General features: G+C 33.1%; 2 protein-coding genes across 4 annotated transcripts; both read right to left on the minus strand.

Moving 5' to 3' along the window:
- Positions 1–706: 706 nt before the first annotated feature.
- Positions 707–4,639, minus strand: LOC107868873 (serine carboxypeptidase-like 18). 3 transcript variants are annotated; one of them, XM_047411165.1, is made up of 12 exons: positions 4,273–4,639; positions 3,959–4,104; positions 3,674–3,750; positions 3,441–3,563; positions 3,236–3,338; positions 2,823–2,860; positions 2,634–2,732; positions 2,429–2,518; positions 2,179–2,321; positions 2,013–2,102; positions 1,068–1,181; positions 707–948 (listed from the first exon to the last, which is right to left on the minus strand). In XM_047411165.1, the coding sequence occupies exons 1-12, from the start codon at positions 4,416–4,418 to the stop codon at positions 882–884; spliced, it is 1,236 nt and encodes a 411-aa protein (XP_047267121.1). In that variant the 5' UTR covers positions 4,419–4,639; the 3' UTR covers positions 707–881. The 3 variants fall into 3 exon arrangements, with proteins under 3 accessions (XP_047267121.1, XP_047267122.1, XP_047267123.1); XM_047411166.1 differs by having other exon boundaries at positions 2,013–2,084; positions 4,273–4,637; XM_047411167.1 differs by lacking the exons at positions 707–948; positions 1,068–1,181; positions 2,179–2,321 and having other exon boundaries at positions 1,896–2,084; positions 4,273–4,638.
- Positions 4,640–8,079: 3,440 nt separating this feature from the next.
- On the minus strand, positions 8,080–10,275 carry LOC124898090 (serine carboxypeptidase-like 15). Its single transcript, XM_047411715.1, has 3 exons — positions 10,056–10,275; positions 9,740–9,885; positions 8,080–8,123 (listed from the first exon to the last, which is right to left on the minus strand). Exons 1-3 carry the CDS (start codon positions 10,199–10,201, stop codon positions 8,080–8,082), a joined length of 336 nt encoding a protein of 111 aa, XP_047267671.1. The 5' UTR covers positions 10,202–10,275.
- Positions 10,276–15,126: the final 4,851 nt, after the last annotated feature.

The raw sequence follows: 15,126 nt of genomic DNA on the forward strand, positions 1-15,126 counted from the left end.
AACTCACAATCCCTCATGTTGGTGTGCCTGGATCTTTGGAGACTTTACAAGCAAAAGCTATGGATGAATTATCCGATCAAATCAAATCTTTACTTGAAAATCTAAAACCCCATTTCGTTTTCCTGAGTTAGCACTACAAATTGGAGGTATCAAGACTCTCTCTTACACAGTTATTTGCCCTGCTGTGACATCTATAGCATTGATTCGATCACCGAATATGACTAAAAAATGTCATCAACTGCCGCTGAACTAGTAAAGCCGCCGCCAGGCGACCCTTCATTTTTTCCTTCTTTTCATTACCCTGGTCTCGACCGATTTCACGAGATATTTTTTTTTTGGAACGGAGGGTTTTGCTGCAAGTTAAATCTGATACCTCATATTTTTGTGACCACGTCATTGTCATACTTTTTTGGAGGGTGAGGGTGGGGGTGGGGGCCCCAAAAGAGTAGTTATATTCAAATGAATTTCGGATTTGAATTTTAAGAGTTATGGATTCTGAATTACAGTAGGTCCAAATTAATCAATTATGCTGCAAATCATCCAAAAAAGCAATAGAATTCTTTTAATTATTTGCTTTTCTTACTTTCACTTTTGATCAAGTTCAGCAAGAAGCACAAGCGTTCAAATATACTGTAATATGATCTTCAAAATTCTAAAAACATATAATTAAGCAAAAGATAATTATTACATATTTAAGACAGTTTAGTTAATTACTTTTGAACAAACAATAATGCTTTTATAATCCTTTAGTTCTTTGAGTATTATTACATAGTCGAAGCAAATTAATTCTATTAATCCTTTAGTGCTTTACATCGACCATACCCTGTATATTAAAAAAAATAGATAGATGAAATTGAGTAGTATTTATAGAGGATTACGACTTATCCATCTTTTGAACATAACAAAACACTCTTCAGGTTTGTCAGTACATGCTGTGTGTCCCCCTCCCTATTAAAGAAAAATAAATTAAGTAAATAAATGCAGAATTAAGTACAACAAAAATATCAAAATAAAGTTTTAAGAATTGATAATTGCAATTAAGGATGTTAAATTTGGAGATTAATTACCCAGCAATTTGATTATGTAAGTTCCATGGACGCCAATCATCATCAATAGAGTAGTTTAGAGACTTTATCCATACTTGTGTGGATTGGAAAGGTACCATTAAGTCATGATCCCCACTGTTTAAACATTTTAAAAAGAAAACCTCCATTTAATACATTCAAGAAATTATTGTAAATACATCAAAAAATAAAATTCTAATCACATGACAAAAAGTTCTTCTGTATATCTTTGTAGGGATACATTTTTTTAAGTAGAAAAATTACATTTAAACAATCAAATATTAATTTAAAACCTATAATGAGGCACAATTTCATCTACAATTTCAACGTTAAAATTTTAGAGAAAGTGAACAATTATTTGTAATAGTATGTAGTAGCTCACACGTGGGATCTAGCCTTTGACATTATGTTATTTGATTGTATGTTTCCTGTAAATTAGTTAAGCTCATTGATTTTTTGCTAGTTTTTAGAAATTCAAGAGTATAAACCATAATTTTTAAAAAATACATTCAAATTCTAATTAGATATTCTTTGCAAGAAGTACGGACATACACAACTTCAATTACAATTTTAAAAGTTCCAAATAAAATGAGTAATTTTTTATTTTCATTGCTAAACAACCATTTACTTCAATTACAATTTTAAAAGTTCCAAATAAAATGAGTAATTTTTTATTTTCATTGCTAAACAACCATTTACTTTGTGTTATTCGGATATGATGCAAGTTAAAATTATAACCATTAGACCATGACTTTAATTTTATTGTATCACCTAGTTACTCGTGATTTCACTCTTAGCAGGGAATCATAGGAAGTTGGATAAAATGTAGGAAAGATATATATAGAGTTACCACTCACAACTAGGTGATACAATAAAATTATCATTTTGTTTATTAATTTTTAACAGGTATATCAAATCAATTATGTGATATGGATATATAAAGAATACCTTCCGAACATGAAGAGCTTCTTGGACGTCAGGGTTATTAGCCCAATACCCCATATGCTTGCGCCAATCAGACTGAAGTAATTAAAATCACTTTTGTGTATTTATTTATGTATTCTGACAGTACTGATGCATAGTGTAACAATTTTTTTTAAAAAAAAAAACTTACAGCACACTTGTCTTCACGTTGCAAAGAGATGAGTTATCAAGAAGTACTCTTTCACCAAATAATATTCGATGTGGGCGTAGAAGATCATCATCACTTTTGCAAAAGGGTTTTAAAACGTGTTCCACATTAATGTTCCTTACCATCTGCATACTTATAATTCAATTTACTCCAATAAAAATAATAAATTAATCTACGATATATCACACGTTAAACTACATGGATAGTACTGTAAAACAATACTTATAATAACCTGATTGAAAGCTTGAACATCATTTGCACATCTCGCATTGTTGGGATCTATCTCTCTAATATATTCTCCTCTACAATTCATCTCCAATGACTGTTAATTAAACAAATTAATATTCAGATTAATTTGACATGGCAAATATTAAACCTTATATTTTGGATTAATATAGAAATTAAAATAATTAAAGACAAATTAATTGTGACTTAACCTTATAAAGTTCATCAGGTATAAGTCCCATACCAAGGCAAAAAGGTATATGATAATTGGATTCTTGTGAAAATGTTAGAGGATTGCCAAGTAAATATCCCTGAAATTAACCATGCATGCAACTTTTAGGGAAACAAAAACAAAAATTACTTGATGGTAATTATTAGAAAACAATTAGAGAAATATTGACCTGAAGATTTATCAATGGCTCTTTACCAACTGTATTTCCTGCATAGCAAAATTACAAGATTAATTTCTTTTAAGGATGTTCAAGATTTAATACATGTAACAAAGTAATTTTTGATCTATATATTATATATAGTACAATGTTATATATACACATTACAATTTTCTGACAAATTAAGAATGTTCAGTTGGTCATACTTCTATTTAAGTGTCTCCATCACTCATGTCTGGAAATTGATCTATTATGTGGGTAAATTACAGATTCTTCAAATACACTAAGAAATTGTGTTACTAAATTATATCATATGTATGCATATAATTGTGTATAATTTATGTATATGGTTAGGAACACAATGAATCCGGCCAAGTAGTTTATGGATAAGTACTAATTATTTTTATGGTATACATGAATCTTACCATTTGAGATGAACTGAGCTATAACTGGAATAGTCATTCCTGAATATGAGTTTCCAGAAATGTAAAATGGATTTGAGATGAATTGTGGATGATCACTGAGCCACTGAAATAATTAATTAGTTAATTAATTAATTAATTAATTCATAGTTAAGTACACATGATTATTCAATTATATTTATAATAGCAAATTTCAGAAATTACGAACCTTTCTTAGGAATTCATAGACATATTTACATGCTTGTACATCAGTGTACTTGTATGCAGCTGAATTTGTTGCATATGAGAATCCTGTATTTACTGGTTGATCCAAGAAAATTACACTTGCTATCTGAAAATTGATGTATACATTTATATTATACTTCATAAAATAAAGATATTACTACTAATTTTTTATGAAGGGCGAACATATTCATCAGTATATTATATTCATGTAACTACCTTGGTCCATGCGTGTGGGTTTAGTACGAACGAGGGCATACTCCCATTGTAGACTTGTTCAGCAAAACGCAACGGCCCTGGACAAGAAAACTTGTTCAGCAAAACGCAACGGCCCTGGACAAGAAAATTTCTTAACTGGATTTTTTATTTTTTAGGAATAAATAATTCTCTCGAGCTATAAACTCAGAATATATATATAAAAAAAAAAATTATGAATATTGTTTTTTTAAAAAATAAACTTAATTAAGAAGTCAAAGATACATAAATTAGCATTAATGTGAGTACCTATTTCATTCACAATGGCAATGACAGAGGAGCAACCAGGGCCACCAGATAGCCAAATCAAAAGAGGATCAGTAGTAGGGTTAGATTCTGATTGTAAAAAATAGTAGAAAAGTTGCACCTCTTCATCTTTACCAATTCCAACATACCTATTCCAAGTGCCATAAAAAGTGAAACGAACACAGTAGTAAATAAAATGATATGTTTTAGCAAATACAAATTCAAATATAGAGTAAGAAGCAAAGTCTTTGAAGTGCAAAAATTATTATTCTTAAAAAGATATTACTCACATTTAAAAAAAAATCAAAGCAACTCACCCGGTTTCTAGATGGAACGGGAGGCGACCCGGCAAACCAGGAAGATAGTCAACTATGTAATGAGAATCAGTTCGTTGAAGAAGATGAAGAAGCACCAAAACACACAGCTTCAGCAACAATTTTTTCATTATTCCTAAAGTATCCATCTTGGTAAATACAAATAAAAGATGAAAATGAGATTACAACTATTATTTTTATTGATGAAAAGTGACACCATGAGTCACATTAGTTTCCTGTGTCCCTAATAATTTTTCTAAAGGTGAAACCCATGGGTATTTTGAGGGGAAAAGGGGACTGAGGCAAGGGGACCCAATGTCCCCTTTGTTATTTGTCATTGTAATTGAGTATTTGTCAAGAGCATTGAATAAAGTTGGGGAATTACTAGACTTTAATTTCCATCCTATGCGCAACAAAAGTAAGTTGAATCATCTAATGTTTTCGGATGATCTATTTTTTTTTTTGATAATCGTGGTGTTCGGGCCAGTGTCACGCCCTAAAATCCCATCGGGCCGGACTGGCACCCGAAGCCGAGAAGGCCCGGGAGAACCCGTTCAAATAACTGTACTTTCACTTACATGTTTCCAAAAATTTGGACAGCACTTCGTTGCATATAGAAGGGTCTAATTACCTGTATCAGCACAACACGCACAAATATAAATATATATAATACTTGGCCGTCGGGGCCACCACATATACAAATATAACATCACTATATAAACTTCCATGACTTTACCCTTCCTTATGTCTACAAAGACTCTAGGATATACATGACATAACTAGGGTCGGGACAAACCCCCGCCCACACATGACTCCTGTACAATAACAAAACATAAGGGACCGGCTCGGAAAGCTCCGAAGCAAACTGGAGCTCACCAACAATAGCTGTATGACCTGGCTCCTATTTATGCTGTGAATGAGCTGAAGCACCTGTGCCTGCAGCATGAAATACAGGTCCCCCGTGAGGGACGTCAGTACGAAATATGTACTGAGTATGTAAAGCTGTAAATAATCATATGTGGTATGGGGGATCAAGAAAATCAGACGCAAGTGAATAAATCATAATAGAAGTGAACCACACTTCATAAACACTTTTAGGATCATGTACATTATCTTATCATCAATCTGAATTGGGTTCTTGAATTCAAACACATTTGTGGAACGGTATACATTCGTTCATTTCATTCTTTACAATTATCATTCGCCATTACCTCCTCCCCCTGAACCTCCAACCACCTAACAATAATCAATACTGTACCGTACTGTGACCATTAGGCTGCCCCCAGTACATATCAACTGTAATCATATCAAATATCGGGATCGGCCCATGCTAGGCTTAAGCCCCTGAGCTACCACCCACACGTATATCAAGTAACACACATAAGAGATCTTTCCAATAACTTAGTTCAAAAGCTTTTGAGATTATTACATTAGTGTTCATGCCAATATAGTACCGTTGGAATAATGATACATCAATAGGAACCAAGTAATAGACTTTCTATACAATAACGATGTAATAAAGACTCATTGGTACATCAACAATGTGTTTCGGAATCATCAATATCACAACAATGAAATAGGAGCCTTTCGGTATATCAATGAAACATTTTGACACTTTATAGAATGGAAACAACTTCGTTGGTAATGTAGAACAATACATGTTTTTGGACAACCTCGGAATCTTACTTGATGGAACATTGGTGTTTTCATGCCAATCGTTGTAGATTCGGATACCAATTCAACACAACTTCCCGCCTTTACAAATCACTTATCTACAATAAAATGTTTGGCATCTAGTATTAGCAACCCAACACCACAATTCTCTTCCATAATTCCATACAACCAATATTTGCAAAGCATTCCAAAAACCAACTTGAACAATAGGTTTATGTGTATATATATATATAATCATCATTTCAATACCACATCATCACACCAAATCCCTTCACAATTCAACATAATCCAACCATGCATCAGAATAATCCAACATCATTTTCAATCATCTTTCAACAACAATCAAATAACATACTTCTTATGCTCACATGCATATATATATACATATCCATATAAATAACACCAACATAATTTACATCCTTACCATAAAATGGCCCTTTTGATTTCAAAGTCCTGTTGGCACAAATAAGGGGTGCTTCTCGAGGCCCTCGAGATGGTGAACACAACTACGAAATCAATTTGGATTTTCTACGGTTGAATCACAAGATAATTGGAGTTGAACTTAGGCTAGGGTTTCTTATTCTTCAATAATTTGGATGATAAATGATGGATATGAGGCTAATTATATGTATATAATGACCAATTTTCGTCCATGAGGTGATGGAAAATGACCATATTGCCCATAAAATTTAAGTAAATCCGAATCTGTCCATCGTGGACTGTTTTGATAGGCTAAAGTAAATCGACCATAACTCTTTGCCCCGATAATGGATTTGGGTGAAACCAATTGCATTAGAAAGAAGACTCTCAGGGATTCTCATCGATATATAGCAGCTCCAACAGTTCACTTTTTACAAGGAGTTATGATCATTTAAAGTCGACCCAAAAATCTGTTTGGCTGCAGTACTTTTGTGTGCAGAAAATTTCTGCACATTTACTGTTCATTGCGTCCACCGTTTTCAAGTTTCGAACATGCTCACTTATATCCGATACTCATCTGTTTTCAGAAATCTTTATATCGTTGGAAAGCTAACTCGATAAACTTCGCATAGGAACTTCGACGAGCAAATTCCGGTATAAATAAAGTCGATTCCTATACACATATAATCAAACTATACACTTGAAACCATTTCAAACTAATCAATACTCATACTTAAACTCATATATACCTAACTTATGATCAATACATATACTCCAACACATATAACCATGGATAATGCACGTAATTAAGTACGGGGTGTTATAGCCAGCTTGCGCGCACCTCGACTAAATCCACGGGATAACTACCACCTCTCACCAATAATGGGTACCAGGTAACTCTGTCCACCAAGGCTAGAACAAATGGAAAGAAAACACCTAGTGTTTGTCTCTGCTGGGAATTGAACCTGAGACCTCATGGTGCTCATCCCAACTTCATTGAACCACTAGGCCACACCCTTAGGTGCAAGGTCAAAAAGCAAGGAGCATCGTACAGGGAATCTATTAGGATGTTGATGGAGGTGTTGCGCCATTTTATTAGAGTGTCAGGACTCATGGCTAATCAAGACAAATCAAATATCTTTGTCGCAGGGGTATCTGATGACTTAAGCGATCAAATTCTGTAGGTCACTGATTTTTCACTTGGTTAGCTTCCAATTAGATACTTGGGATTGCCTTTATCATCAAAGAAGTGGTCAAAAATGGATTGTCAAATATTGATTGATAAAATCACTCATAGAATCACTACGACTTATTCAAGAACACTATCATATGCAGGTAGGTTGCAGATCATTAATGCGGTGTTTTTCTCAATCTATAACTTTTAGAGCACAGTCTTTATCTTACCTCAAAGTGTTGTTAAAGCTATGGACAAGAAGTGTAGGGACTATTTGTGGGGAAACAGGAAAGAGAAGAGGACAATATCACTAGTATCATGGGAAAAACTCTGCAGGCCAAAAAAGAATGGAGGGTTGAATATCAAAGGCTGTCAGTTGTGGAACACTGCTTCTGTTGGCAAATTAATATGGCAACTGGCAACAAAAGCTAACTCTTTATGGATTAGGTGGGTGCATGGGTTATGTATTAAAGGTCAATAGGAATTCTGGGACCATATATCTCCCAAGGACAGTAGCTGGTACTAGAAAAAGATTAACTCTATTAAGCAGGTGATGAGGTTGTGGTATCATAATGGAGATTATAAACTGACAGCAAATGGAACATATAATGTAATTGCAGCTACGATCAATTGTTGGGTAGACAGAGGAAAGTACAGGAAGTGGAGCTGATTTAAAATAAAATTCTAATACCAAAGACATAGATTTATTGTGTGGCTGGCCAATCAGAAGCGATTGCTAACAAGAGTAAGAATGAGTAAGCTACATATACCAGTAGATGATGACAAATGTTGTTTATGTGGTGATTATAAAGTGGAGACGCAACTGCATCTATTCTCAGAATGCAGTTGGACAAATAAAGTGAAAAATGAATTAGAAACTTGGTCTGGGGTTACATCACATGGAAAGAAGGTGGCACAATGCTTAAGCTGGATTAAGGGGAGGCACTAGAAGCAATTCAAAAAGGAGGTAGCTGCTGCTATTTTGGGTGCAAGGATATATCACACTTGGCAAGCGTGAAATTGAAAGTTGTTTAGAGGGATAGTTGTACATACAGAGAGTGCTATTACACAGATTAAGAAGGAGATAGTTGGAAGAATGGAATACTTGAAACACACTAGGAAAGCTAGGAGATGTAGGTATTTACTTCAAAAGTTTTGTAACTAGATTTCTGTCTTCGGTTGAGGCTTTAAGGAAGATAGTACTGATGGCTACCTCCTAAAGTGCTCTATAGGTGTAATTTTTTGATTGTTAATGGTAATTCTTCACAGTTTACCAAAAAAATAATTGTCTCGGGCTATAAACTCAGAATATATATATATATATATATATATAAACAAACTTATTCAGGGAAATGGGGAGATAGATGAGGATGTTTCTCACCGTATTGGGGCAGGTTGGATGAAATGGAGGCTCGCTTCGAGAATTTTATGCGATAAGAAGGTGCCCCCAAGCTGAAAGGCAAATTCTATAGAGTTGCAGTCCGGCCTGCTATGTTGTATGGAGCGGAGCGTTGGCCGGTTGAGAATTCTGATATCCAAAAATTGAAGGTGGCGGAAATTATTCGGGAGAAGGTGGGACTGGTGTCAGTAGAGTATAAAATGCGGGAAGTGAGGTTGAGATAGTTTGGTCATGTGATGAGGAGAGGCACGGATTCCCCAGTTCGTAGGTGTAAGAGGTTGGCCTTGGATGGTTTCAAGCAGTGTAGGGGTAGACCGAAGAAATACTGAAGAGAAGTGATTAAACGTGACATGGAGCAGTTACAGCTGATTGAGAACATGACCCTGGATAGAAAGATATGGAGAAAAAGCATTAGGATAAAGGGATAAGGGTGTGGATGAGTAGTAGTCAATAATTAAGTGGACTTTGGTGTCCTTTGTTTGGCATTGTAATTTTTTTTTTCTGTGGATGTCGTACCTATGTTATTTTATCAGGTTCTATGTTTTGGATGCTTATGTATACTGCCTTTTATCTTGAGCCGCGGGTCTATCGAAAACAACTTCTCTATCTCTTTTGAGGCAGTGGTATGGACTGCGTACACTACACCCTCCCCAGACCCCCCTATGTGGGAATATACTGGGTTTGTTGTTGTTGTTTATATATATATATATAAACTTATGAATTATTACTATGAATATTGTTTTAAAAAAAAACAATTTTAATTAAGAAGTCAAAGATACATAAATTAGGATTAGTGTGAGTACCTATTTCATTCACAATGGCAATGACAGAGGAACAACCAGGGCCACCAGATAGCCAAATCAAAAGAGGATCAGTAGTATGGTTAGATTCTGATTGCAAAAAATAGTAGAAAAGTTGCACCTCTTCATCTTTACCAATTCCAACATACCTATTCCAAGTGTTATATAAAGTGAAACGAACATAGTAGTAAATAAAATGATGTGCTTTAGCAAATACAAATTCAAATATAGAGTAAGAAGCAAAGACTTTGAAGCGCAAAAATTATTATTCTTAAAAAGATATTACTCACATTTAAAAAAAAAAAAAAAAGCAACTCACCCGGTTTCTAGATAGAACGGGAGGCGACCCGGTAAACCAGGAAGATAGTCAACCATGTAATGAGAATCAGTTCGTTGAAAAAGATGAAGAAGCACCAAAACACACAGCTTCAACAACAATTTTTCCATTATTCCTAAAGTATCCATCTTGGTAAATACAAATAAAAGATGAAAATAAGATTACAGCTATTATTTATATGGTCAAACCCATCGATAAGACTTCAAACTTGTCCCGAAAATTCACTTAGACCCCTAAACTAAGGTTTGTACCTATTAGAACCCTAACCCCCCACCCCCTGAATTTTATTTCGATTGGGCATTATTTGCACAATCAGTAAAAGATATAGAGTGTGTTACACACACTCGCCTTAGGTGGCAAAATTGACCAATAAGAAAAATATACGTGGCAAATGAATTTTTTTTAAAAAAATATATGTTAAAAATCCAATTAAATAAAGATAAATGTTGAGTGGGTCCAAAAATAATTTTAATATTATTGTTTTTTTTGGAAAAAAAAAAATTGATCCCCCACCCACCCCCTGCCCCCACCCCACCCCACTCTCCCCTTCCATTCTCTTTTCTATCTTCTGGAGAGGATGAACTTTTTTTAAAAAAAAAAATATGCCCCACTAATTTAAGAAAAGAGTATCAATTCTAACCAAACTCACCATAATTCTAATCGAACAATCTTGAAATTTTGAATTGATTTTTTGACGAGTCTAGCCGGAAATACATTCAAAAACGGCTAAAGAAAACGATGAATTTTTCGGCCTGTCAATCAGTTTTTATTTTTCAAAATTTGTTCCTGTTTTTTTTTTAATTCTTTGCTTCTATTTCATTTGATAAGGCTTCATCGGATTTTGGGATGGGTGGAGATAATTGATGTTTTTCAGTGAAAGGGGGTCGATTTTAGTTGATGGACGGCCGGAATGAAGCTGGGTGCATCGTTTTCGTCTTGCCGGAGCTCCGGCGAGCTTCGACAATGATGAAAAATGAAGAATACTATCAATGAATTCCATTACAAATTAGTATTAATGAATTCCATTTCAGGAGCTTGATTCGATCCTTTGAAGTTTCCGGCATTTCTTAATCCATTGGTAGCTTTTTAATTATCAGAAGGAAATGGGGTGGGATGGGATAGGCTGAAGACGATGACGCGGGGTGGGGTGGGGTGAAAGACGATGGCGCAATGTGGGGGTGGGGTGGGGTGAAGACGATGATGTTGGGGGGAGGGGTTGAAGTTTTTTTTTTTTTTTTTTTTTAAATTAGAAATTATTATAATTAAAAATTATATTAGTAAAATAATTTAAATATAAGTTTTTAAATTGAAAAAAAGTAAAATATTTTTTTTTCTCCAGTTCACGTGTCCAAGGAGAGTGTGTTACACTCTCCTTGCCAAATCAGTATTTTGGGCCTAATAGGTACCAATTTTGGCATTTGAGGTGTCTGATAGGTACATGCCTTAGTTAAAAAGTCTAAGTGAATTTTCGGGATAAGTTTGAGGTCCTATCAATGGATTTCGCCTATTTATATTGATGATAAGTGACACATGAGTCACATTAGTTTCCTGTGGCTCTAATAATTTTGCTAAAGGTGGGTCCACACGGGCACAATGTTATAGGTGACATGTTGGGATCAAAATCGAGAGGGCATCATGCATGCAAGTTAATAGTAGTAAATCAGAGAGACGGTAACTCAGATGACACAAAACTAAACTAAAAAATATATTATTATTTATGATTTGACTAATTGGCCTACTCATAAAATTTAATATTAAAAAACATAAAAACTAAACAAAACTTTTAAACAACTATATTGTGGTTGCTATTGTGTTATAGTATGAGAAGAAGAATCTTTTTCTCTTAGAAAGAAGATGTTAGTTAAATATGGAAGAATTTTATATTTTTCTTTTAGGAAAAAAATAAAAATAATTATAATATTACTTTTATTTTTCTTTCAAGAAAAATAAAACTTAAATTTGAAAAGAAAATCAAGGCAAAAACCATAATACTTGTTGGGTTCGAAATTGAGAGGCGTTATGCGGAAGCTTAAAGTTGCAAATCACAGAGATAATAATCTGATGACAAACATAAACTAAACTAAAAACATAATAATATATAGGGTTTGGCCAATATTAAAACTAGTTCAAAAAGCATAAAAATTATTTGAGAGAAAGGACCACATTGTGGATATTACTGTGTTGTTGTATGAGAAGAGGAGCATTCTATTTATCGAGTTTCAGGATCATCTTGCAATCCACCTTATCCGGTAATTTACCTAACAGAACTTGAAAATTTGGCTCATTTTCTTTATTCTTTAACCTGGTTCTGATTGTTTGACTTAGAAAATCTTTCTTCCAAGAAAGAGGTTAGCTCTAGGGTGTATAGATGAAACCGTCAAGTCATACCAAATCGAAGAACCAAATCAAATCGAGGAAAAAAATCGACTTATGGTTTGGTTTGGTTGGTTTGGCGTTTGAAAAAAAAAATCCGACCATTCTTGATTTAGTTTGGTGTTAACAAAAAAAATCAAATCGAACACAAATCAAACCGACATAATATATATATATATATATATGTATGTATGTATATATATATCTATGTATGTATGTATATATGCATATATGTGTGTGTGTATATATATATATATACTAGTTTAAATGTACGTGCTTAGTGCGTGTATCTCACTTTAATGAATTCAAATATTACACAAAATAGGATATTTGTTTAAATTGATAAATACGCGTATAATAATTAAATTCAACATCTTTTGAATATCTAAAGATGGAGAATTTATTTAATTAAACCTAACCTTTGCCAAAAAAAAATTCTCAAAGCTGATTGACACTCATCTAATACCTGTAAACTATAACAAAACAATATAATGATAGAGATATGAAAACAATACAATTAAATCTAACCTTTACACAAAATTTTCTCAAAGCCGACGAACATTCATCTACCACTTGTAAACTACAACAAAATAATATGATAATAGGGATATCAAAACAATACATCTAAACTTAACCTTTTAATTACACAAAAAAAATTCTCAAATTAGAGATATCAAAATAATACAATTAAACTTAATTTTTACCTATTTTTTTTTTCAAAGCTAGTTGATATTATCTACCACCTGTAAAGTATAATAAAACAATACCATAAAAGAGATATCAAAATAGTACAATTAAACCCAACCTTTATACACAAAAATTCCTCAAATTAAAGCTGATCAACAAAAATTCCTCAAATTAAAGCTGATCAACATTCATCTACGACCTGTAAACTATCATAAAATAATACACTAATAGAAATATTAAAACAATATAGTTAAACCTAACTTTTACCTAAAAAAATTTTTCAAAGCCGGCCGACATTCATCGACTTCCTGTAAATTAAAATAAAATAATATGATAAAAGCAAGTGTTATTCTTTGTTAAGAAGACTGATCTATTTGTTGTAACTTGATTGTGAAATTGCTATTGAAATTAGGTGAATGTAGAAGGAGCATTCATTAATATGGGTGGCTATCAATTTGTATACTTTTACACCACATCGTGTGTCTGTCGATTGAAATTCCTTGCACGGCCCTTTGTTCCTACATTTGTGAGGGTAAATATAAATTATTAGTATTTATGTATAAATACTAAAAATATTAAAGGAATTTTATACCTAAACAAATTATACTACTATCACACATTCCTATTAAAATAAGGAAAGAAAATTAATTTACCTTAATTAAAAAATAGTATACGTAATTTATAATTTTTTCAAAAATATAAATTATTAGTATTTACTTCTACGATTGTATTTATTTGTCAAATATAAGGTACTATAATTAAAACTCTTTAAAAATGGTGGTTTTTTATTTTTTTTAAAAAATATATTATTAGTATTTATGTATAATTATAATTTTAAAAAAATAGTAAAAAAATGATTTTGTCTAAAGGAGAGTGTTTTAATGAAGGGTAAAAAGTTCAAACCACTTTTCTAAGGGTCTTCACACTTTTAATATATTATAGATATGTGTGTGTATGTATATATGCATAACTTCGGATAATTTACCCCCCTTAGCACTTAAACCTAACTTCCGTTTATTTACCCCCCTTAATATCTTTAAAGTGAATTATTTTCACCCCTCAAAACTGAATACCACTCTCACGACGGAGAGTGCGCTACACACGCGCCACGTCATTGCCAAATTAGTGCCACATCAGTGCCATGTCATTTGCCACGTAAGAATTTTTTATTTTTTTTTAATAATCCCACACACTAACTTTTTATATATTTTATATATACTAGTTTATATATTTAAAAGAGTATATTTTTTATAAAAAATATATTTTATATAAATAAAATAGACCCCACCCCTCTTTCCTTCTTCTTCTTCACAACCCCTACCCCCTTCGTTCTTTCACAGCCCCCACCTCACCCCACTCCAATTCCTTCTACTTCTTCATTAGACAGCAACCCTCGTCCCCTCCCCTTCCTCCTCCTCCTTTTTCTTCTTCACATAAAAGCATCACTTTTTCTATTTCTTTCACCATTACCACAAGCTTTTTCAATGAATTTTTTTCTTCATCAAATACAAAATTAACTTGAATTAGCTTGAACAAATCCATCAATGAACTAAATACAAGTACATGATCACAAAAACACATCAATACGCAAAAATTCAAATTCTTTCACATTAACCAAAACCCAAAATTCCAAAACTCCTAAATTTTTAATTTCTTACTCAAAAATATTTACAAAAATGGCATAAACAGTCTGAAATTCGAAAATAACATTGATGATATTCGCATGACATGAAATTCTTGGTCAAAAATCAAACTTGTTCATCAATCTTGAACCCTTTCTGATTGTCAAAAAATAAATTTTGAATTAATTAGCACTTGATAGGAAGGGAATTACGAAGAAACGGGGTGGAGGTATGAAGAAGATGAATAAATGGAGTGTTGGGGGTGGGGTGGGGTGGGGCTGGGCGTAGGGGTGGGGAAGGGGAGTGATGAAGAAGATGAAAATGTGAAGACATTTTTCTTTTAATGTTACATATATATATATATATATATA

This window comes from Capsicum annuum, chromosome 4 (assembly GCF_002878395.1).
Source record: "Capsicum annuum cultivar UCD-10X-F1 chromosome 4, UCD10Xv1.1, whole genome shotgun sequence".
In the NCBI taxonomy this organism is placed as follows: Eukaryota; Viridiplantae; Streptophyta; class Magnoliopsida; order Solanales; family Solanaceae; genus Capsicum; species Capsicum annuum.